The sequence below is a fragment of the Molossus molossus genome, unplaced genomic scaffold, assembly GCF_014108415.1.
Source record: "Molossus molossus isolate mMolMol1 unplaced genomic scaffold, mMolMol1.p scaffold_m16_p_21, whole genome shotgun sequence".
In the NCBI taxonomy this organism is placed as follows: domain Eukaryota; kingdom Metazoa; phylum Chordata; class Mammalia; order Chiroptera; family Molossidae; genus Molossus; species Molossus molossus.
In genome coordinates this window covers 7,743,118-7,766,897 of record NW_023425357.1, presented here as the reverse complement: position 1 = coordinate 7,766,897, position 23,780 = coordinate 7,743,118, and the positions used below count along the sequence as shown (strand labels likewise).

The 23,780-nt window shown below is 52.1% G+C and overlaps 1 protein-coding gene and 1 long non-coding RNA gene across 2 annotated transcripts; one reads left to right on the top strand and one right to left on the bottom strand.

The window, feature by feature from the left end:
- Nucleotides 1-1,434: 1,434 nt before the first annotated feature.
- Nucleotides 1,435-5,375, bottom strand: LOC118639508. The gene is made up of 3 exons (XR_004961180.1): nt 5,272-5,375; nt 3,062-3,132; nt 1,435-1,640 (listed from the first exon to the last, which is right to left on the bottom strand). It is a non-coding gene; the product is annotated as an uncharacterized LOC118639508 (long non-coding RNA).
- Nucleotides 5,376-5,716: 341 nt separating this feature from the next.
- ZSWIM9 (zinc finger SWIM-type containing 9) lies at nt 5,717-23,062 on the top strand. The gene is made up of 4 exons (XM_036275430.1): nt 5,717-5,741; nt 7,076-7,360; nt 13,397-13,709; nt 20,807-23,062. The coding sequence occupies exons 2-4, from the start codon at nt 7,086-7,088 to the stop codon at nt 22,985-22,987; spliced, it is 2,769 nt and encodes a 922-aa protein (XP_036131323.1). The 5' UTR covers nt 5,717-5,741; nt 7,076-7,085; the 3' UTR covers nt 22,988-23,062.
- The last annotated feature ends 718 nt before the right edge of the window (nt 23,063-23,780 follow it).

The following is a 23,780-nucleotide window of genomic DNA, read 5'->3' as shown; positions in this document are numbered from 1 at the left end:
TATCTGCAACTTGCATATATAATAATCCAGCTTTTATTATTTAAAAATAAGGGTGTATAATACCAAGTATCTGGTATATATCAGGCATGTGCCAGCTACTTGCGATAAAATAGTGATCAAAATGACAGTCCCGCTGTGCAATATATAAGTATGGGAAACACTCATTCAAAAAATATTTACTGAGCACCTATTACGTATCAATAACTCTGTTAGGTGCACATATATTTACAGGCACAGAAAAAAGGATGTACTTCAAACTGGTAAAGGTAGTTCCTCTAGAGTGAATAGTGGAAAGACTTCAAATGTTTACTTTACGTACTTCTCTGAGTTGACACAGTAACAATTACCTTGTATAATTCTACATAGGGGTATCCATGCTAGAAAAAAATCTGCACCTGTGCCCTGGGGGACACACATGTAGACTATTGCAGCAGATTATTTCGGCCACAATTTGGGGACATCCTAATTTCCCACCAGTAGGGGAATGAAATAGTTTCTATAATATATTCATAAAACACAACACCAGACAGAAGGTTAAAAGGATAACATAGTCCTCTGTTCCGGAATGGAAAAAAATCTGAGACATGACATTGCTGATGCAAGCAAGTTGAAGAATGACACACACAGTATAATCTTTTTATAAAAAAATTAAAATATATCACAAAAAACCTACACATGCACATATAGTACATGTATAGCAATGTATACACAACTGGGGCAGAGCTGAAAACCAAGAGTATTGAAAAAGAAACACGACTTGATTATTACCACTTACTGAACCAGGTACTGTTCTACAAGTTATACATGTGTTGACCCACTGAACCCACGTAGAAAACCTGACAGAGATTATGACAGCCTGGTACATACAGGAAGTGAGATTACTTGCCCAGGGTCCCAAATCGGGGATGTGAATGAAATCTAGGTTGAGTCCATGCTTAAGCAAGCAGGGGCTTCCCATGAACTTGTGACACTGATGCTGGAGAAGAGGATACTACTGTCTTCTACTCAGATCAGTGACTTTCAAACGGTGTGCCACAAGAATTTTTAAAACATGCAGTCCCTGACTAGTCAGGGGCACTAGCCTCTTTTCCCTTAGACTGTCAAATAAAAAAATGATGATGATCAACACAACAATAGCCATCGGATATGAATCAATCAAAATTATACCTTTTTTTTTTTTTTGGTTAGATAGGTAAAAAATATCCTTTTCAGTGCGCTGCAGAATTTTAGTAATGAGTTTATGTGTGCTATGAGATGAAAAATGTTTAAAATAGCTGACTTAGATGAGTTGGCATCAAAATGAGGCCAGTGGCCAACTTTTCTTGCCTCCTGGAAAAAATCTGCTCTAGGTGAAGCCAAGAGATGTGAAACAGAGCCCTGCCGACAACTCTGAGGCCCTGGATACAGTTGTGCCTGAAGCTGCACATACCTTTGAACTTCCCAGTTACTGAAGTCAAAAACCGCCTTTGGGATCCCGAGACATTCTGAGCTGAGTTTGTAACACTTGCAGCCAAGAGAGTCCTGACTGATAAAGGAATAGCCCCATTACGTACTTTGGAGGGGGCTTGGTCTCTTTGATGCTGTTGGATGTCTCCTCTGGCTTCTTTGCTTTGCCCTCTTTCTTGGGGTGGAAAAACGACCTGGAGGAACAAAAGGGGGGGATGAAAACACAAATAACCCCTCCGATCCGCAATGTCCTGTACACCTTCTGACGCAAGTTCCCATCCTAGCATTTAACAGATTTCATTTTTTTTTTTTTAATCCTCACCCGAGGACATTTTTCGATATTTTGTTCAGATAGAGTGGGAGGGAGAGAGAGAGAGAGAAACATCGACGTGAAAGGGACATGTCGAGTGGATGCCACCCACACGACCCAACCAGGGCCGGGGACAAACTGCAACCGAGGTACATGCCCTTAGCGGGAACCGAACCCGGGTCTTTCCGGACCGCAGGCTGATGCTCTAACTGCTGAGCCAAACCAGCCAGGGCAACAGAAGATTTCAAACAACCCCCTTTGGAAAAGGAAACTGAAGCTCAGAGGAAACAACACTCTGCTTATTTTTCTGCCCTAGCTCAACCTGAGAGATACCATTTTCGTTCAACAAGTATAACCCAGCACTTAATACATGCCAGGGAAAGACTAGCTCGATTTCTCAGCACAGGAGAAAATGAAGCCTGGGGTCGGCGTGATGGATGTCCAGGTCTGGGTCTATCTAGAATCCATTCCTATCTCCTGATAACAGCTCTCCACTTTTCCCTTAGCATGCCCCTTCCCCAAATTCTCTCAGTACCTGAGATTTGCATGGGCCTCCTCTTTCCACCCACTACCAGGGAGGGCACATGCCCCAGGCCTGGCCAATCAGCGTCCTGCATCCCCATGGCTGGGTCAGGGACCAGCATGGGGCCTAAGCTGGGCCAAATGAAACAACAGCCTAGACACTGTCGGAATAGCTAGGAGAGAGACAGCCTCTTTCCACTGGAACTGCTAACTGTACGGTGCCAGAACCCAAGGAAGAGAACCTGTCACCATGATGCAACACGGAAGAAAGCAGAGCTGAAAGATGAAAAGAGACAGATTCCCATGGGCAAGGTTTTGGCAACTATATCCAATTATTAACTCCAGAAAAATTCAACTACACAAGCCAAATAATTCCTTGGCTTCTCTTCCTAAAGCCAGCTCGCGTTAGTACAGGGCTTCTCAACCTCAGGAGGCCTGGCACTTTAGGCCACATCAGTCTCTGCTGTCAGGTGCTGTCCTGTGCATCTAGGATGTTCAGCAACATGCCTGGCCTTTATCCCCTCTCACCCCAGTTGTGACAACCGAAAATATCTCCGGACATTGCTGATGTTCCTGGGGGCGGGTCACGGCTGACTGAGAATCACTGGGTTAGGGTTTCCCAACCCTGCATCTAAAATGTTTTAGTTAATGCCCTACTTTTTCCATGGCCCACTCCCCATTTTCCATACCGGTCAACTTCTGGAAAATGCCAACTTGAGTTTTTCTAAGAAAAGGCAGTTAGAGAGAGAAGCAGAGACTTGTAAAGTTTACCGGGTCCCTTACATGATACTTCGCTGCATGATGGCGGCAGAATTGTCCCTTCCCCGCTCCTTCTCCTCTTCTCCTGTCAGCTTCTGGAACAGATATGCAAACACTTGGTGAGAAGATCACTTGTGCACATATCAAAACAACACATAAACCTCCTTTCTTCAGAAAAAAAACAAAAAAAACACAAAATCAGAAACACCCATTTCCCCTTCCAAAAGAACCCACACACACACCAGTCCGGTGTAGCTCAGTGGGTGAACGTCAACCCATGCATCAGGAGATCGCCAGTTAGATTCCCAGTCAGGGCACATGCCCAGGTTGTGGGCCCGATCCCCAGTGGGGGGCATGCAGGAGGCAGCCAGTCAATGTTCTCTCTTATCGATGTTTCTCTCTCTCTCTCCCTTCCTCTCTCTCTAAAATCAATAAAGAAAAAAATGGTATAAAAATAAGAAACTCCCCTTTTTTCAGACCAGAATAATTTGCCACTGAGATTTATTAGTACAGAAAGAATTCCAAATCCCAGAACAAGATAAGAAGGCTCCCTTCCAGCCCTTGCCAGTGTGGCTCAGTTGGCTGAAGTCCCATGCACAGAAAGGTTACCAGTTCAATTTCCACTCAGGACACATACCCAGGTTTTAGGAGGGCAACCAAATGATGTTTCCATTTCTCTCTCTCTCTCTCCCTTTAAAAAAACCTTCTTTCCACATGGAGCCCCCACTTATTTACACATGAACTGTCCAATCTGCTGCCCACAGTCAATTTACAGGAGTGGACACATCTTTCTTGCTGACTGTGCCTATCTCAGAACTGGCCACACTTCACCTTCTCCCACCCCCTTTCTCTCTAGCTAATGTAAAATCTTTCAGAATCACTTACATTTCTCTTCCCTCTACTTGATGCAATAAAAACCCTCAATAGCTCCAGGACAGTGGACATGCCTAGTTTCCCCACCTGCCACTGGTGTTTCAAACTTCATGCCCCAGGACCTGGTCTTTTCTTGATAGCAATGGCCTAATAAACCCCTTCTTTTCTTTTTTTTTATCCTCACCCGAGGACATTTTTCCATTTTTTGTACAGACAGAGTGGGAGGGAGAGAGAGGAAGAGAGAGAGAGGGAAACATCGAGGTGAAAGGGACACATCGAGTGGCTGCCACCCGCACGACCAACCAGGGCCGGGGACAAACTGCAACCGAGGTACATGCCCTTAGCGGGAACCGAACCCGGGTCTCTCCGGACCGCAGGCGGATGCTCTAACCGCTAAGCCAAACCGGCCAGGGCTAAACCCTTTCTTTAAAAAAGAAAAAATGACTTTCAGCTGTAGATATTAAAATTTACACTTAACAATACGGATTTTTGTCTATTTTGTTCAGTGATATGGCCACAGGACCTAAAACAGTGCCTGGCACTGACTACACTCACATGTACATGTCTTTGATTACTAACAGTTGGGGTAACAAAAAACATTACTGAAAAAACGGAGGGTTCGCAAGTAGGATCTTTCCAAACCTGGAGGCTGTGGTGACAAGGATGCAAAAGGGTCTTTAGTGTTGAACAGCTTGAGGATGGCAGGCGGGAAGGCTCAAGTCTGCATTTCTTCTGGTTAATAAAAGCTCACAGCCCTGGCCGGTTTGGCTCAGCGGTTAGAGCGTCGGCCTGCGGTCCAGAGAGACCCGGGTTCAGTTCCCGCTAAGGGCATGTACCTTGGTTGCAGTTTGTCCCCAGCCCTGGTTGGTCGTGCGGGTGGCAGCCACTCGATGTGTCCCTTTCACATCGATGTTTCTCTCTCTCTCTCTTCCTCTCTCTCCTCCCGCTCTATCTGAACAAACAGTGTAAAAATGTCCTCAGGTGAGGATAAAAAAAATAAAAATAAAAATAAATAAAAGCTCCCAGCCCTCGGAGCCCCGCCCCTTGGCCCCGCCCCTCACAGGTGTGCCCGAGGCCAGACCACGCCCTACCCGGGCCTTTGCGGAGCCCAGGACCGAACCACCGACCTCTCCCTGGCCCCACCTCCATCCAGCTAGGCCCACCCCGCCTCCCCAACTTTTCCCGGGTCCCGCTCACTATGAAACGTTTCCCTAGCACACCGCCTTTCGGGTAGCCCGCATCCCTCCGGCGGAGGTGCTGCCGCCTCGGCGTCGCTGCCGCCCGCTCCGCTGTGGCCGACAGACCCGACAAAGCCGTGGGCGCCGGGCGTCCCACGGCCCCGCGCGGGCGGACCCACTCACCTCGGGCCGGCACGGCGCGCTGCAGTTCTGGGAGTCACACCTGGAACCCCCCCAGCGCTCAACTGCGGTCCCAATTTCGCGCCACTGAATTCGCGCGCAGACTCCGGCGGCCGGGGGCGGGGCCGAGCTGGGGGGCGCGGCCCGGGCGACGTCGGCGCCACCGCCCCTCGGGGGACGCTGGGAGTTGTAGTCTCCGGGTCCCGAGGCTGCTAGGAGAGCGGAGGTGGGGGGTGAGTGGAGCGAGCCCTCCCGTAGAGCACGCTGGGAAAAGGCCCGCGCCTTTCCTTGCTCTGGACCTGCCGATGTGGTTGCGAGTCCCTTACGTGACTGAGGGAGAAGAGGGAGTTTTGGAAAAAGCCGCTGCGCGAGGAACCGCGGGAAGAGAGGCGGGAGGCCGCGCGGGGCATCCCGGGAGCAAGGGCCTTGGCGCGGGGCATTGTGGGAGGTGGACGCCGCTCCGGGGCGGGTAGGTGAGTGGGGAGGGGCGGGAAGGGTGCACATCTGGGGGAGGGAAGAGGCACCACTGGGTGGGACAGCGGGAGCGTAGGGGCGGCGGCAGGCGGAGCTGGGAGGGGTTGCGAGAGCCGGGTGGGAGGGGCTGCCCGGGTAGGGGGAGTGCAGCTGGACGCGGGGAGCCTCGGGAGTGAAGAAGCCTATCTGAGGACTGGGGGCCATGTCTTGGACGATAACGCACCTCTGGCGGATGATACCTGTGGACGGAAAGAGGGAGCCACAGCTGGACTGGAGGGGGGAGCATCTGAGCAGGAAGGGGGCACAGGCGAATATTAGTGACACTTCTGAGAACTGACCGCCAGTGAATGGGGTACACACCTGTAAGGAATGAGTACATACTGGATATGGAAGCATTTCTAGGAAGCAGGGGCCACAGGTGGGTGTGGTGACTCGGTGGCTACACCTGGGGAAGGGGCACTAGCTGCATATCAGAGACACATCCAGGGAGGGGAGAGCCACAGGTACGAAGTATATGACTAGGGATGAGTGTGCATGACTGAATGTGGAAGCACATCTGGAGATGGGACATCTTTGAGGGGGGCACAGCTGTACAGCCAACTGTAGACACATGGAGAGGAGAGTTCTATATGGATGGGCACTAGAGGTTACTGCCACGTGTAGGAGACACATCTGGAGAGGGAAGAGGTTTTAGCTGGAAGTTGGGAACACATTTGAGGAAGTGTCCACAACTGATCTTAAGAGTCATATTTTGGGCCCTGGCCATTGTGGTTTAGTGGTTAGAGTGTCGGCTGCACACCAAAGTGTCATGGGTTTGATTCCCAGTCGAGAGCAGTACCTGGGTTGCAGGTTCGATCCCCGGAACCAATCAGGGTGTGTGCAGGCGGTGTGTGTCTCTCTCACATTAATGTTTCTCTCTCCTCCTCCTCCTCCTCTTCTTCACCCCTCCCTCCCTGTGTTCCTCCCTTCCACTCTCTCTAAAAATCAATGAAAAAAATATCCTCGACTGAGGATTAACCAAAAAAAAAGTCATATTTTTGGAGGGGGACCCCAACTGTACCTAGGGATCACATCTAACAGAGGAGGGAACCAGAGTTGGAATTGGGGATCAGGATGACAGGCTCCAACTGTCCTTGGAATAATCCAGGAGGTGGGAGGAAGCCAAAGATGGGGTGGAGGTTTATATCCAGATATTAATGGGGGTGTATCCTGCCCAGGCCCACTTGCACAGGAGCACCAGCCAAAGAGGCAGGTGGAAAATGGAGGGAGTAGGATAGCTCAGGTGGAGGTGGGTTTGTGGTCTTAGGCACATGTCCTCCCACCTTACGCTTAGGCGCCCCAGGATGGAGCCCCCATCTGGCATGGTGGTGGGGCAGGAGGAGCAGGAGGAACAGGAGCTGCTGGAGCGGGCCTTCTTCTCCTGGGCTGAGTTCAGCCGCTTCTTCGACACATGGTGCCAGCAGCGGCTGGCGCTCTTCTTCGTCCAGAGCTCCATGCACCTGACACGCTGCCACTGGGCCAGGTTGCCCCCGCTGTACACGCTCATCGACGTGCTCAAGTACAGCTACGTGCGATTGGTGTGCAAGGACGTGCGTGCTCCCAGCCGGCCTGCCATGGGGTAAGTGAGCCACCACCCTGCTGGGTGCTAGAGAGGGAAGGGAAGCAAGACAGAAGGGTGGGCACAGAGTCCCCCACCCAGAGATTGGGAGAGAGAGATGCCAACTAAAACAGCTAAATTCACCTTGCAGAGAGGCTGAGAGAGTCAAGAAGGGAAGTGTAATGAGACACAGAGACAGGGAGCTGGAGAGACACTGTCACACACAGTGAGAGGGTGGGCTCCACTTACAGACTTTATGATAGAGAGGTACCCAAGAGACAGGAGAAGAGAAAAAGCTCTGAAAAATTCCAGAAACATGGAGGCTTGGAGCCAGAGACACCAGACATAGCCAGAAAAACAGGTGACAGACCCATACAAAGAGATCAGAGACAGAGCTGCAAAAAAGCCACAGGACAAAGAGAAAAAACCCATCCATTCAGTAAATACAGGGCTGGGTTCATGCTGAGGACTAGGGGTGTTTCACTGGGGCTAGTTGTTTGAGCAAGACAGATAAATTCCCTGCCCGTCCCAAACTTTCAGACCGCACAGGAAGCTTGATGTTATATGAACAAGCTCACATATAATTCCCTCCAACTGTAATGCTACAGGCCGGGCAAGTGAGAAATCCAAGAGAGCTGAGAAACATACTCAAGTGGCAAAGGGTGTTTCAGTTGACCCTGATTTTAAACTGGGAACATTCCCCGTAGAATGTTAGGTTTCTAGCTTCCCATGAAACACGGGAAGAGGCTGAGCCCACATTCCTGTGGGGCAGACGACCACCCCATTTAGACCAGGCATTGGCACTCAGGTTTGCCCCAGACCCCACTACTCTCTGCTGCCTCATACTTAGCACTGCCACTTCCTTGCTTTGCTTGCCTGGCCCCCATATGTGCATGAGTTTGAGACGCTTGGTTGGAGAACCATGGACAAGAGTAGAGTGCCTAAGAACACAGGTTCTGCCCTCAGGCTGCTTGAGACAGGCTCCACCATTTCCAGGACGAGTGTCTTGGGCAACAGACTTCACACACCCAACCCTCGGTTTTCTCATCTCCAAAATGAGCTTATCACAGTACCTGCTTTGTGGGGCTGTTGGAGGTTCCCATGAGACCATGCACAGGAACACAGGGCGGCTGGGTAAAGGATAGCCATTCCAGGAGTCGAGAGCACAGACTTCTGGGTGCAGACCATGGTTCTGCTGCTGATTAGCTGGTGACATTCAGCTTGTGACTTCACCTTTTCTGGGCCTCAGTTTCCTCACTCGGAAAGTGGGAGAAGTAATGGTACTGATCTCATAGGTTTTGTGAGGATTAAATGAGCGAATGCATGCAGATCTTTCAGAAGAGTGCCCTGCACAGCATGAGCTCCCCCCAGAGTGACTCTCACCCATAATTACTAACACATTGATTGTGAGGTTACTGTTCTCATTCATTTATTCACTGCTGCTTCTAGAAACAGAGCCCCGAAGGTCTGGAGGCAGAAGCATCAAACACACTTCATCACACAGAAATCTAGAACATGGGAACTGGCAAGAAGCTTATGCCCAATCTAGAATCTCCCTTTGTTAACAAAATCTAATTCAAATGAACACTCTATTGAGCACCTGCTGCACGCATGCTCCTTGCTGGGCATTTTGACCCAGAGCTGGTCTCTGCCCTTGAGGAGCTCAGAACTAATGGAGGAGACAAAGACCAAGGAAAGGAAATAGTGGCCCATGGTAGAGAGGTTAAAGAGGGAGATGGAGGAGGATAAAAGAGTGATCAGCTTCTGAGAGCATACAGGGTGGTTCTGGAAGGCTTCCTGGAAGAGGTGACCAGTAAGCAGAACCTCGAAGACTTTATTTGTTTCTACATTTATATACATTCAGTATTTGACTCAACAGCCACATGGAGCAAACCCTGTGCAGGCACTGTCTCAGGTGCTCTGCAAATATCAGAGGGAGCCAGGGAAGGGGGCGCGGGGCAGGGGCGTGGCAGGCTGTGGAGGGGGCTTGGCCTGGTAACTGGGTGGACAGTGGGATGAGGAGCCCAGGAATTGGGGTGGTTGATGAGCTACTTCAAGGATGACTTGGGGCCATCACTTGTGAGCCCCTCTATTCCCCCAGCTGCTCAGGACCCAGGGACAGCCCATGGGCCAAGGTCCGAGGCTGGAGAAAATTAGTGGCAGAGATGTGGCTGGAATGGTGTCGAGGCCCGTACCTGCAGGGCTGAGTCCATGGACCGGGACTTTATCCTGGGGCCCTGGGGAACCCAGGAGGGCTGTAAGCAGGGTCACCTCTGGTTGTAAGAAGATCCCTCTATGGCCCTGGCCGGTTTGGCTCAGCGGTTGGAGCGTCGACCTGCGGTACAGAGAGACCCGGGTTCGGTTCCCGCTAAGGGCACGTACCTCGGTTGCAGTTTGTCCCCGGCCCTGGTTGGTCGTGCGGGTGGCAGCCACTCGATGTGTCCCTTCACATCGATGTTTCTCTCTCTCTCTTCCTCTCTCTCCCTCCCGCTCTGTCTGAACAAAAAATGCAAAAAAAATGTCCTCAGGTGAGGAAAAAAAAAAAAAAAAGAAGATCCCTCTATGGCTGCATGGGGGATGGGCTAGAGGAGGGAGATGGCAGACCAAGGAGGAGGCGGGGGCTGAGGAGCCAGAGAACACACAGAAAGGCTTTCTTTCCAGCCACTCCTGACCTCCCCACGTCACCATTCCCATCGTCCTCTCCACGGAGCCTCTCTCAAAGGCACTCCCTCCCCAGAACAGGAGTGCTCAACCTTCCCAACACACACCAGGTTTTGAAAACACGAAGATCTTGAGAACCTGACAGATCAAAAAGACATGGCGAATGGCATATAAAACAAATCAAAGCAGTGGCACTCTCAGAGGAAGAAAGATATTTTGAAAATAGTAGCTACTTTTTAAAAATTATTTTTACTGATCTTTTAAAGAGAGAGGAAGGCGAGGGAGAGAGAAAGAGAAACATCAGTATGAGAATGAAACATCCATTGGCTGTCTCCTGCATGACCCCTCCCGGGGGTCGAGCCAGCAACCCAGCCATGTGCCCTTGTAGGAATCAGATGGACAACCTTTCCTGCACAGGACGACACCCAACCAGCTGAGCCACGCTGGCCCGGGTGTGGCTACATTTCATTAACTGTTTACTATGCACCAGCTTCTTTTCTAACCTCTTTACATAATTCAATCCTCTTACTTTAATCCTTTAAACAAGCCTGTGAGATTGGTGTTATTATTAGCCCCAATTTCCAGATGAGAAAACTGAGACACAGAGAGGTTAAAGGACTTTCCTAAGAAACACAGCTGCTAAGAGGAAAAACCAGGATTTGGACCTGCACAGTTGGACCACAAAGCCCTAGCTTTCAATGACCACCCTTTCGTCTCCCTCCTTTTCTCTCTGTCTCTCCCTCCTCTTTTTTTATTTCAATCATGGATTCTCAAAATGAGAGTTAAATGTGCCAGCACCCTAAAGATTTTTGGTCCTGGGTGCCGTACTGTTGGTCCATTCATATAAGAGATGTTTTGTTTTGTTTTAAATTATTGTTTTGAGAGAGAAACATCGATTTGTTGTTCCAATTATTTCTGCATTCATTGGTTGCTTCTTGTACGTGCCCTGACTAGAGAGTGAACCCACAACCTTGGCGTATCGGGATGACGCTCTAACCAAGTGAGCTACCCAGCCAGTGCCATGTAAGAGGTTTATTTTGAGTACCTACTATGTACAGGATGACTGTCTTTTAGATGTTGGGGTTTCAGTGGGAGCATACATTAGAGATGGGCATCAATCAGACCTTCACTCCAATGTGTGATGGAATCGGCCCTAGCCTGGGGAGGTTAAGGAAGACCTTCTAGAGGAGGTGGCACTAACTCTGAATTATGAAAGATGAGTAAGAGTTAACCAGGTCCAAAGAAGGGAGAAGGATGTCTCCTGAAGAAGGAAAGAAGTTACAGTAGGTTGGTGGCAGTGGGAATGGATAGAAGTGGATGGTTTGGAGAGTGTAGAAGGCATGATGGGCAGGACTTGGTGACAGGTGCTTTTGACAAATGAGTGGTCTGCATGCCTCGGTGCCTGGGATCATACAATGGAATCCAGTCATTTGCTCATCGCAGATTTACTAAGCACCTTCCAGAAGCCAGGGGCTGTTCTAGGTGCTGGGTAAACAAAACAGACAAAAGTCCTGCCTGTGTGGAGTTTACATTGAGAGGTGGGTGGCATTGTTCCCCCAGCCACGTGAAGACAGATTGCCCCAGTAGATGATTATATGAGATCCTGGAACTCCAGAGGGGCCATACTAGTCTTTGCCAAGATAGACAGCTTCACAGAAGAAAACTTTAAAAGAAAAAGCGTAACACATTCAGAAAAGTGCACACATCATGCGTGTGCAACTTTATGAGTTCTCCCAAAATAAAATGTACAGGTAACCAGCACCTGGAACAAGAGACAGAACATGTCCAATGCCAAGAAGTCACATCAGACGTCCCCAGAGAGTTAACCACTCAGGGCCAACCACTATCCATCTATTGCCAACAGACAGCTTTTTCTATTGTCAAACTTTCTTTAAACGAGTCATGTGGTGGGTCCCCTTTTGGGTCTGCCTTCTGACACAGTTTGTGAGATCCACCCCCGTTGCTAGAGATAGTAATAGTTGGTTCATTCTTATTTTTTTAAGATTTTTTTGTATTGATCTTTAGAGAGAGAGAAGAAGGGAAAGAGCAAGAGAGAGAAACATCGATGTGAGAGAGACACATTGACCGGTTGCCACCCACACGACCCCAACTGGGGCCAGGCACAAACTGCAACTGAAGTATGTGCCCTTAGCGGGAACCAAACCCAGGACTCTCTGGTCCACGAGCCAATGCTCTAACTGCTGAGCCAAACCAGCCAGGGTTAATTTTGGTTTTGTTTTTAGGAATATATTACAACATATTTTCCTACTCTGTTGTATATTTGGGTTGTTTCAAGTATTTAGTTAGTACAATCTCTCAGTGCCCATCCTCAGAGGGAGGCACATGATTGATGCTAGTAAATACTGCCATGCAGTTTTCCAGAAGGGACGGTACCATTTTACACTTCTGTCAATGACAAATGAGAGTTCCAGTTGCTCCATGTCCTCGTCAACACTTGATGTTATCAGTTTCTGGTTTGGTCACACTGGTGGTGTGGAGTGACATTTTCTTAGGGTTTAAATTTGTATTGTCTCGATGACTAAAGAGTTTGAGCACCTTTTTGTGTATACAGAGTTTTAAAACATAGGAACCTAACACCCCTTGTTTATGGGTGCCTAAAAACATATGGTGACACAATACACAGGTGCTCCTGGCTGTCTGGGCACAGAGGGAGGAAGGAGACTCTCTTGGGCAGTTCACAATGGGCCTCAACTTTCTATGTTGTTCTTGCTAAATCAGAAGCAGATACAGGAATATCTGAGATATTTTTTCATAAAATGATTTGAGGTTAATATTATAAACATTCACTCACTTTTGATAGTGCTGGGGTGGTGGGTACAGAATTGCAGCAAACCTTCCTGACACTGTTTTGGTTTTTTTCTTTTAATCCTCACCCAAGGATATGTTTATTGATTTTAGAGAAAAAGGAAAGGAGAGAGAGAGAGAGAGAGAGAGAAACATCAATATGAGAGAAACATTGATATGTTGCCTCCTGTATGCATCCCTACTGGGTATTGAACCCGCAACCTAGGTATGTGCCCTGCCCGGGAATCGAACCCACAAACTTTTTGGTGTATGAGACAATGCTCCAACCAAGCCACCTGACCAGGGCCAGACACTGTTTTTAAGTATTTTCTGTATAGCAACTCTTTCAATCCTCACAACGACCCTACAAGAAAGCTATTACGAAATAACCTCTTTATTAACGAGTGAGGAAACTGAGGCACAGAGACCTGAAGTGACTTGCCTGAGGTCAGACACCTGATGTTCTTGGGGCCCTCAACTCTTCTCTGTGCTTGAAACCATCCTTAATTTTTAAAACTGATCATAAAAAGGAGAGAGAAGGCAGAAGAGGGCAGCAGGGTGATGTGACGGCCGCGGTGGTTCCTCCCGCAGGCACCACGAGGCCGGCTGCCCTGCCTTCATCATCGTCAAGCTGAGCCCACTGCGGGACCGCCTGGTGGTGACGGAGTGCCAGCTGACCCACTCGCACCCCGCCTGCCCCATCGAGTTCGCCTACTACTTCCGCCCGGGTCGCCTGCTGGCCAACACCTGCCTGCCAGTGCGCACCACCAACAAGATCTCCAAGCAGTTCCTGGCCCCGGCCGACGTACACCGCCTGCTTGCCTACTGCAAGGACCGTGACCACAGCGTCATTGATGCCCTGCGCGTGCTGGAGGGGCTCTTCCACACCGACCCTGAGGCCAAGGTGGGGTCTCGGGAGAGGCAGGCTGGGGCGGGCCATTCGTTCATTCACCTCCTACTCATCCATTCACTCCTTTCATTCATTCCTTCATGCATGCATTCAATAAGTACTTTCTGAAGTAGTGGGGATGCAGCTCCAAGATGTACACAGTGGCCCCCTAGTGCAGCGCCCTCTAGTGCAGCGTCCGCTAGTGCAGCGACCGCTAGTGCAGCGCCCCCTAGTGCAGCGCCCTCTAGTGCAGCGGCCCCTAGTGCAGCGCCCCCTAGTGCAGCGTCCGCTAGTGCAGCGACCCCTAGTGCAGCGCCCTCTAGTGCAGCGACCGCTAGTGCAGCGACCGCTAGTGCAGCGCCCCCTAGTGCAGCGCCCTCTAGTGCAGCGACCGCTAGTGCAGCGCCCTCTAGTGCAGCGGCCCCTAGTGCAGCGCCGCTCAGTACAACTTCCTGCGGATTGGAAGTGGTCTGATTCTGTGCTGCCCAGCAGGTTAGCCCCCAGCCACAGCTGGCTAGTGAGCACTGGAAATATGGCCAGTAGGACCGAGGAACTGGATTTTAAATTTTATTTCATTGTAACTAACAAATTTCAATAGCCACTGGTGGTTATTGGCCACCTGGCAGAGGTAACTGCTGGAACCGGCTTGAGGTTGTAGTGGGAGAAACCAACGACAGACAGCCACATCCAAATATGATACAATGTCAGTACTGTTGAATGCAAGGAAGAAGAGGATTTGAAGTGATGGGAGGCACTGTTTAAAAAAAACAACAACAGCATTTTAAAACAGAACTACACATACAGGAAATGCATGAATGATAAGTATACAGCTTGGTGCGTGCTCACAAGGTGAACACACCCCGGTACCCCGCCTCCAGATCAAGCATTAGATGGGAGAGTGCTACACTACATATGAGGAGAGGGACGGTTAGTGGACCCCCATTCTGTCTTCAGAGGGAAGCAAATTCCTGGCAGAGGGACTAGCCAGTGCAGAGGCTCAGGCAGGAGCAAGCTCCATGGGCTGGAGGGACGGCGAGAATGCTGGTCCCCCATGAGGAATCTTCCTGCTTCTCTGATCCAACTTCAGGGCTGGGGTGGACATGAAGGGAGGTGAGGAAGGAAGGAGAGAAGAAAAGAAGGAAAGAAAACTGGTTTGTCCCCCCGGCTGTGCTTTTCTTTCATCGTGAAGGAGGTCCCGGCACGGGGGAAATGAGGACTGAGCCTGAGGTGGAGGTGGGGACAGTGCTCTGGACCCAATTCTGGAGGCATCACCAGAACCATAAAAGCACCACGGCTGTGCCATCTAGGCACAGGAAGGTGGGGGGCCATCCCCCATAAGTACCCGTCTGTCAGGAAGGGCTGTTGACGCTCCTTCTCACACCCTGTGGGCCGACGCAGATCACAGGACCCTGCCTGACTGACTGCCAGAGGGCAGAGAGGCTCAGTCCTGCCAAGAGCCTGGGACGGGAGAGCCATGATGCTTGGCCCATGGCAACCACAGGCTCAGAGGGGGCCATTTGGCCCAGGTTCTCCCTGCACCTGTGTGGATCTGGGCACGTTTCCCTGCTCCGTCGCCACCCAGCCTTCTCGCAGCTAAGTCGGCCTTTGCACGGCTCCCCAGGGAAATGTTCTCTGCATGTAGCCTCCTTTTACATCCCACCAGCCAGATCCGGGTGACGCAGCAGCAACCGGAAACTCGATTTTATTTATATCGCTGTATGCTAAGAGCTTTAGATACACCCCGACTGTGCCATTCACTGGCTATGGGGCATCCAGTAAGCTGGAGGCAAATTATTGAACCTCTCCGAGCCTCAGTTTGTTCATCAGGGTAGTAATAGGTACCGCTTCATAGGATTATAGGGTTGTTGTAGGAGGATCAAGTGTGTATGTAAAGAACAGCGCCCAGAAAACAGGGAGCCCTGAATGTTTCGCCATTAATTTTACTCCTTCGATTCTTCGGGGTAGTCTGGACAGTAGGGTCGATCTGATCGTGGGCTGTGTAAGGAGGACGGACACTCACAGGAAGAGGTGTGGGTGGAAAGTATTGAGTGGTGTGGTCTCCGATGGTCCTCAGGTCTGCTCCTCTCCGGGCTGCTCCACCACGCGTGCACCGCCATCGGTGTGTTTCAAGCCAAAAACCTCTGTGTCAGGCCTGTGTGACCACCTGCTGTGAAGGCTGCAGGGTGCAGCGGTCAGGAGCGTGGGCCCCGGGCCCAAGCTGCCGGGTTCCCATCCCAGCTCTGCTGCTTACTACCGCGCGACCTTGGGCAGGCAGCTGAGGCCGTCTTGCCTCCTTTGCCCCGCTGAGAACCAGGGATGGCAACTACAGCACCCGTTGTGCGCGGGTACATGAGGACTGAAAGGGTTCCCTGTGCCAGGCACAGAGAAATGGCTTCGTGTGCAGGGTCCATCCTCAGCATGTGACACATGCATTCCGCTTTGTTCTGCAGGCTGTCCCTTCCCGTCTAAGGGTCGGGGGACCCTACTCAGTGCCTGAACCAGCATTTGGCACATCATATTTGCTCAGTAAACATTTGGTAGGCAAAGTCCTCCACTCATGTATCCTCCGCCTTCATCAAATGTCACCATACCCTTTAAGTGTCACCCACACATCTCCCCCCACTTCCTTTCTTCCCTCCATTCTTCGGAACTTCCGCCCCAGCCCTGCTACGTGTTAGCTCCATGCCTCAAGCACTCACTCTCCCGGCGAAGCCGGGCTCCGAACCGCGCTGGGGTTTGATGAGGACTCAGCCTCAGCGAAGCTGTCCCACTCACAGCGACAGTGTATCCCAGTGAAAGGGTGCAGATTAGAATCAGCAGAGGGAGGAGGCTCCTGGGCAGTGTGGGGAGAGACCAGGCACCGGCTTCCAGTTGTCTCTCTCAGTGGAGTTGTGAGGACAGTGCTCAGTCCCCCCAGCAATGACATGTGACAACCAGGGAGGCTCACCTGAGCCTTGGTGTGCAGGTGGGATTCCGGCACACAGACGTGCCTGCCTGCGAGGCTGGCCTTAGTCTTGACCTCAGCCCCTCCAGAGGTCAAGGTGATCCTGGGTATCCCAAGACCCCCCCATAAATCACCCTGTTAGCATCGACTATCTCTCCACAGGGGCCCAAGGCCCCCAGATAAACAATGACTCTCTTCTCAGACAGGACATTCCAAGGGCTTAGAGGCCAAACCTTTCTTTGGGATGTGCAGGGTTTGGCCAACCCAGACCTGCTGAGTTCATCTTTACTGCACACCTAGAATTTTCAGCCTCCGTTCCCGTATCTGCAACATAAGGAAAATAATGGTCCCCTCCCAGTTTCATTGGGCTTTCTCATTAGCACGCCCTCCACTCTCAGGTAATAATAACAACAGCTGACGCTCAATAAACTCAGACCTCTTGCCAGGCACGGTTCTACCTGCGTCATGTGGGTTAACCCATTCATCCTCATAGTGACTTCTCAGGGTTGATGCAATCCTGCTCCCCCTCTCTGCAGATGGGAACAGCTGAGGCACAGAGAAGTTCGGAAACTTCTCCTAGATCACACAGCTGGTGTGCAAATTCACACAGCTAGTAAGTAGAGGAACCTGGATCCGTCTCCCCACCATCTGGTTCCAGGGCCCAGAAACTCTTGACTAACCAATCAGTGGGCCTCACAGCTGAACTTAACCCGGGTTGTGCTATTGTTCGTAGAGACTCGGCCAGCCCAACAGGGCAGGACTTGGGCCTGCCTCTGTCCCTTCTGTCTCTCTGAGGCCCAGCACAGCATCGGCACACAATAGGTGCTCAATAAATTCTGTCTAACGAACGGATGACTTCAAAAAAGCTCGTGTGCCCTCTTTAGAAAGAAAACTGAGAATCAGAAATCTAATTTTTCTGATTGGGATTAAGAATGGAAGTCAGTTTCTAATTAGTTGAGTGCTGGCCAGCCCTGGACAAGTCTCAAGGCAAATACATTTCGCTGTGTTTGCTTTTTCTCTGTGATTCCTAACTCCCAAGGAGAAAAAGATAAGAACTTCCCTAGTTCTACAGCAGTATATAAATTTGTTTTAACCCATTATATGTAGATGGACTTTTTAAAGGTATAATTGACATATAACATATTAGTTTCGGTGGTACAATGTGATTGACTATCTGTATATATTGTGAAATGATCTCCACAATAAGTCTAGTTAACATCCATTGACTTTACCTTTCCATTAGTGTCCAGACCAGAAATGGAACCTTCTGTGATTATGGAAATGTTCTGGATTTGGGGCCTCCAGTAGAGGAGCCACTGGCCTCGTGTGGTTCTTGAGCACTTGAAATTTGACTAGTGTCAAAGGATTGATATTTTAAAATATATTTTCAAAGCTTAATTAATTTAAATGGCAACATGTGGCCAATGGACGGAGCAGTTCTAGATCGAAACTTCTGCTGAGATAAATCGTAAAGTAATAGCATAAACATGAATGACAGTTGAAACAAATTACAATGGTGTAACTAACTCAGTGGTAAGCTCACTCGGCTTTTTCGTAGAATGTATTGCGTTCCTACTGAGTTGCAATACTACTGAAGATGCTGAATGATGATTTCAGGGTCAGGAAAGCAATGGCTTTGTTCTCTTTGGATCCTACTAGACTTTTTTTCTTGAGTCCTCCCTCCCCAAAAAAAGCCGAGAACGATGCTGCGCTTTTGAGCAGTCCTGTGGAATGAGATCGGGTTACGGCAGAACCGTCTGTGGGGAGGACTGTGCTTACGCTGTGTTGGGGTCCTGGTTCTGCAGCTGTGGGTCAGCTCCGACAGGGACTGGCTGAAGGAGCCCTGACCGTCTGGCCGGTGCAGGGGCCCTAACTCATAGCTGCTAGTCTCCCTGCTCCGTTAGAGGCTGTTGTGCAATATAATGAGGCCAGGATGGCTGAGGCCAAGCCAAGTGAGAGGGACAGAAGATGAGGTCCAGAGGCCTGACTGCCCAGCCACGGCACGGTGTCAGCTCGGGATTGTACTTCAAGCGTGATGCAGCGTCCTGGGAAAGGCTTTTAAGCAGGGGAAAGGGGAACTGGTTGGAGTTTTGAAAATGCCCCTCTGGCACTGTGTGGGGAACAGACAAGGGGGTTTGGGTGGAGACAGGCAGTCCAGTGAGGTGGCTATAGTAATCCAGGGGAGACACGGTAGTGGCCATGGGGGAGGGGACAGTGGTCAGATTCTGGACTCATTAGGAAGGTCACTTCCAGGACTTAAGGATGGATCATGTGCAGAGGGTAGGGAAAGAGGGAAGCCAAAAACCAGCCCTGGTTGTCGGAGCCTGAGCTATGGAGCGGATGGTGGAGCCATTGACAGGCGTGGGCTGACCGAGGAGGGGCAGGTTGGGAGAAGGAGAGGCAAGCGTGGCTTTGGGCCTGCAGTCTCAAGAGCCGTGTGAGCTGTCCAGGGGCCGGGCTGCCGCAGAGGCCGTGAAGCAGGCAGGTCCGCAGTGTGGAGATAGAGAACTGGGGGTACCGCTTAGAGGTGATGACAGCTGCGACTGGATGAGATCACCTTGGCAGAGCCCAGACAAGGAAAGAGGAGAGGGCAGGTCAGTTCTGTGCACTGCAACGTTTAGAGGTGAAGCAGAGGAGGAAGGGGGCAAAGGAGATGCCTGGGAGGAAGGAGGAACACCAGGCATTTTCAGGGTGACAGAAGCCAAGAGAGACCTTGTGTTGCAGAAAGAGGCAGGAACACCATCCTGAATGCTGCTGCGAGCAAAAGTAAGACTAATAATAGCTGGAATTTGATACATGCCAGCCGTTGTTCCAAGCTTTGGACAGAAATGATCTCATTAGCCTCACCATGACCCTGTTAACTAGGCATTATTATCTCCATTTTGCAGTCAAGAAAACTGAGGCTGAAACGCAAGGGGAGTCACTTGCCCAAGGCCTCACAGCTCCTAGGAGGCAAAGCCAGGATTCAAATCGCACTGTGTACCCTGGACCTCCACTCCAGGGACGTGGGCCTTGGGTGTCGCTGCGCATTCCCTCATTCAGGATGTACTGAGCTCTTGCTCTGGGCCAAGTGTGTGAAATGCAACGAAATCCCTGAGGGGCTTACATCTGAGGGAGTGCAAACAGGCATTAGCAAGTCAGCAAATAAAGGCATACCGTGCCTCAGGGTGGTAAGTGTCAAGGCCAAAAGGGGTTCGAGAGAGCCAGAGTGTTTGCAGCTGGGATGGTCAGAGAAGACCACATGAGGACTCGGTCTTTGAGCAGAGATGATGATTATAGTAATAACGAACACTTCGAGGGCACTTTCTGTTTGTAATGTTATTTGTGCTGGGCAGCATTATAATGCTTTGATTTCATCCTTCCAATCACAGAGATATTCTCATCACTATCGTTTTGCAAATGAGATGGAGGTCAGGGAACTTGCCGGAAGCCACACAGCCCGGAAGTTAGGTCTCCAGCCTCTCAGCCCAGGCAGTGGGGCTCCAGACTCTGCTGGGTCTGACTCTCTGTGCACGCGGGGGTGAATATTCAGTTCCCAGAAAGGAGAATTGGGGAACGAGGAGGTTAAGGAGGAAACTGAGGCACCGAGGTTAAATCACAAGGTTAGAAAGTGGTGGGGCCCGGACTCAAACCTCAGCAGTCTGGCTCCGTGGTCTGTGTGCTTCTTACCAGACCAAGGGCTGTCAGGGTTTGGCACAGTAGGGTGCTGGGCCCCGCCCCCAGAGTTTCTGACTTAGCAGGTCTGGGTTGGGCCTGAGAATATGCATTCTGTCAAGATCCTGCCAGGTGATGCTGATGCTGCTGGTCCCGGGCCCACACCTGAGAACCACTGCCTTAGCCTGCCTCTCAGCACATGAAGGAATGAAGACCTTGTTCCCGCAGGAAAAACTAAAACTCAGAGAGGCTATCTAATGTGCAAAAATCACACAGCTATTAGATGGCGGTGCCAGGATCGCAAACCCAGGCAACTGGCCTTCAGAGCCCACATTTTTAACCATTCCCCTGCACTGCCTCCTGCCGGTCAAAATAATAACTGCATGCCCGCGTGAATGAATGGATTCCCAGTTCCCCCAACCGGGAAAACTGAAGTCGGGGAGCTGGGTGTGGCAACCCCCGGCACACCCTGACCTCCTTCCCTGCCTCTCTGCCTCCCTGCCCCGGCCCGCAGGTGAAGCTGGTGTTCATGGAGAACCAGGCGGTGGTGGAGACCGTGTTCTTCCTGACATCGCGCACACGGGCTCTGCTGCGGCGCTTCCCGCGCATGCTCCTGGTGGACCGGCTGCCAGGACTGCAGGGCGCGCTGGACCTGCTGGCGGTGCTGTGCGTGGACGGCGCGGGCCGCGCACGCCAGGCCGCCTGCTGCGTGGCGCGCCCGGGGACACCGAGCCTGCTGCGCTTTGTGCTGGCCTCGCTGCTGCAGAGCGCGCCGGATGTCAAGGGCCGCGTGCGCTGCCTGACAGCGGGGCCCGAGGTGACGGCGCAGCTGTCCGCCGTGCGCCAGCTGCTGCCGGGAGCGCGCGTTCAGATCTGCCGCGCACAGGGCCTCGAGACGCTCTTCAGTAAGGCGCAGGAGCTGGGCGGCGCCGGCCGGGAGGACCCGGGCCTGTGGCCGCGCTTGTGTCGTCTTGCGGGCGCCCTGTCACCTGTCGCCTATGCCGAGGCGCTGGCAGAGCTGCGCGCCCACGGTCCAGCTGCCTTCGTCGACTACTTCGAGCGCAACTGGGCGTCCCGTCGCGACATGTGGGTGCGCTTCCGCGCTTTCGAGGCAGCCCGCGATCTGGACGCGTGTGCGCTCGTGCGCGGCCACCGCCGGCGCCTGCTGCGCCGCCTCAGCCCCTCGCGCAGCATGGCGCAGTGCCTTCGCGACCTGGTGGCCATGCAGTGGGCCGACGCTTCCGGAGAGGTGGCGACCGATGGCCCCTCCCGTGGGGGGCCTTGGCTGGAGGGCGAGCGGGGAAGGGGAGCCCAGGTGGAGAACCAGAGGGCAAAGGGCCCGGAGAACGGAGACTGGGGAGGGGCCCCAATGGATGCAGGTATTTGGAGAGGCGCCCACTTGGAGGAGTGGGCCGGAGAACTGGAGACCAGAGACCAGGGTGGGGCTCAGTTAGAAAGCGAGAAAGAGAGAGAATTGCAAATCCGGTATTGGAGAGGGGTCCAGCTGGAGAACCAGAAGGTGAGGGGGCTGGAAGGGAGTGTCTGGAGAAGGTCGCAGTTGGAGAACCAGCACTCGAGAGGGCCAGAGGTCAGGGACTGGAGGGGGCCCCAGTTGGAGGGTGAGAATGACTGGGGGCTGGAAGGTTATGTCTGGAGGGGAGCCCACTTGGAGGACCAGGGGCTGAAAAGATTGGAAGGGTGCACCTGGAGGATGGCCCAGTTGGAGGATCGAAGGATCAGAGTTCTGCACACCACAGACTGGAGGAGAGCCCAGTGCGAGTATGAGAGGGCCCGGGGTCCGGAAGGGAGCACCAGCGCAGGGGCCCAGGTTCGTGATGCAAAGGTCTCCGCACTGAAAGTCAGAGACCAGAAGGGGCTTCAGGTGGAAGCAGAGAATGTAGCGGGGCTGGAGGGCAGAAACTGGAGGGAGGGCCATTTGGGGAAGCCCCTGGAGTTGGTCTCTGAGAACAGAGAGCAAAGGGGGCCCCACTGGGGAGATGACAGGAGAGGGCCAGAAATTAGAGAAGAGAGAGGAGTGAGGGTGGGGGTCAAAAGAAGAAGGGACCTGGAGGATGTAGTTCTGGTCCAGCTAGGGGACACAAGGGTCACAGGCCTAGAGAATGGAGGTGGAGGGGGAACTCAGCCTGGGGGTCCCAAGAGCAGAGGAGGGCAAGGAGGGGAATGTGTGGACACAAGAGGAAGGTGTCCAGGGCTGGGGAATGGAGTCCTGTATGGTGCCCCTGTGGGCACTGTGCCTGAGGATGATCCAGAATGGGCAGTAACAAGAGTGTACCTGGCCACAGGGGACAGCCTGCAGGAAGGAACTGAAGGAGAAGGCCCGAGGGAACCAAAGAGACCTTGCTGCCCTTCAGGAGAGAAGGAGGTGGACTGGGAGCCCCTGGCCAAGTTCCGAGCAGCCTGTGGGCCAGAGCTGGCAGACCTGGTGGCCGAGGAGCTGTCCTTTGCCAGGCAGCATGGGGCCCGGGGTTTCCATATGACTGGAGCTGGCTTTGCCCTTAAAGATGGCACCTCAGACTTCTTCCTGGATGGGGCCCTGACGCGCTGCAGCTGCTCCATCCATGCGGCCCGGCGTCTGCCCTGCCGCCACCTCTTCGCGGCACGTCTCCTCACCGGGGCAGCCTTATTCCACGTGGACCTGCTCAGGGACTGCTGGGGGAGAGCCCCAGAGTCCTGACCCTCAGGGCCCTGCCCTCCGCCCTCCACTGCGAGGGCAGGGGGGCACTCTTTGATCCCAAAGATAACAAGGGTGAGGCCAAGGAGGCCACCCCAGTCCCTCTGGCTACCTCCTGGGTCACCCAGGAATCTCATGTTGGCAGTTTGCCTCTCTGGGTCTAGAGGAAGTTATCAGTGGTCTCCAAGGTCCTGGAGCCACAGGTGTGGAATGGTGGCGGCCAGGATGGATTCTGAGGGTTTCCTCAGAATATGAGGAAGAGGTATAGACAGGGTCAGGCCAGGGCAGAAGGAAGAAAGGGACAAACAGAGAGGGGAGGACACCAGGCTCCAAGGACAGCCTGGCAGGAGTAGACTGGTCAAGTCCAGGGGCACCAGGGGTGAAGTGGAAAAGCAGGGAAGAAAGTCTGAGGACAAATGAAAGAGAGGTAAGGGGAGAAGAGACAATGAGGAGATACAAATGGAGGAGAGAGGGCAAGAGATGTGGCAGAAATGGAGAGGAAACGGAAAAGCAGAGGGAGGCAGGAGAGGGGGAAGGGAAGAAGAAGCCAAGGGTGGAAGAGGGGGAAGAAGAAGAGGAGACACAACAAAGAAAAGTGTGGGAGATAGGGAGAGAAGAAAATGGGGGGTGATTTGGATTATTTCTCCAAGGGCTGGAGGCTTGGGTGCCCTTCACCTTTGGATTGGTCATTCCCGGAAGACTGAACAAGAGTGGGGGCTGGGAGTCTGGCGGGCTGGGCTGAGGGCCTCCAGCAGAGGAGGGGAACAATCAGGACTATTGTGCTTCAAGACTGGAA

Excerpts from the sequence above, each read along its gene's own strand:
- ZSWIM9 (XM_036275430.1), top strand. The coding sequence starts at position 7,086 with ATGGAGCCCCCATCTGGCATGGTGGTGGGGCAGGAGGAGCAGGAGGAA. Across the intron at positions 7,361-13,396 it reads CCCAGCCGGCCTGCCATGGG|GCACCACGAGGCCGGCTGCC; the intron begins GTAAGTGAGCCA and ends TTCCTCCCGCAG. Across the intron at positions 13,710-20,806 it reads ACACCGACCCTGAGGCCAAG|GTGAAGCTGGTGTTCATGGA; the intron begins GTGGGGTCTCGG and ends CCCGGCCCGCAG.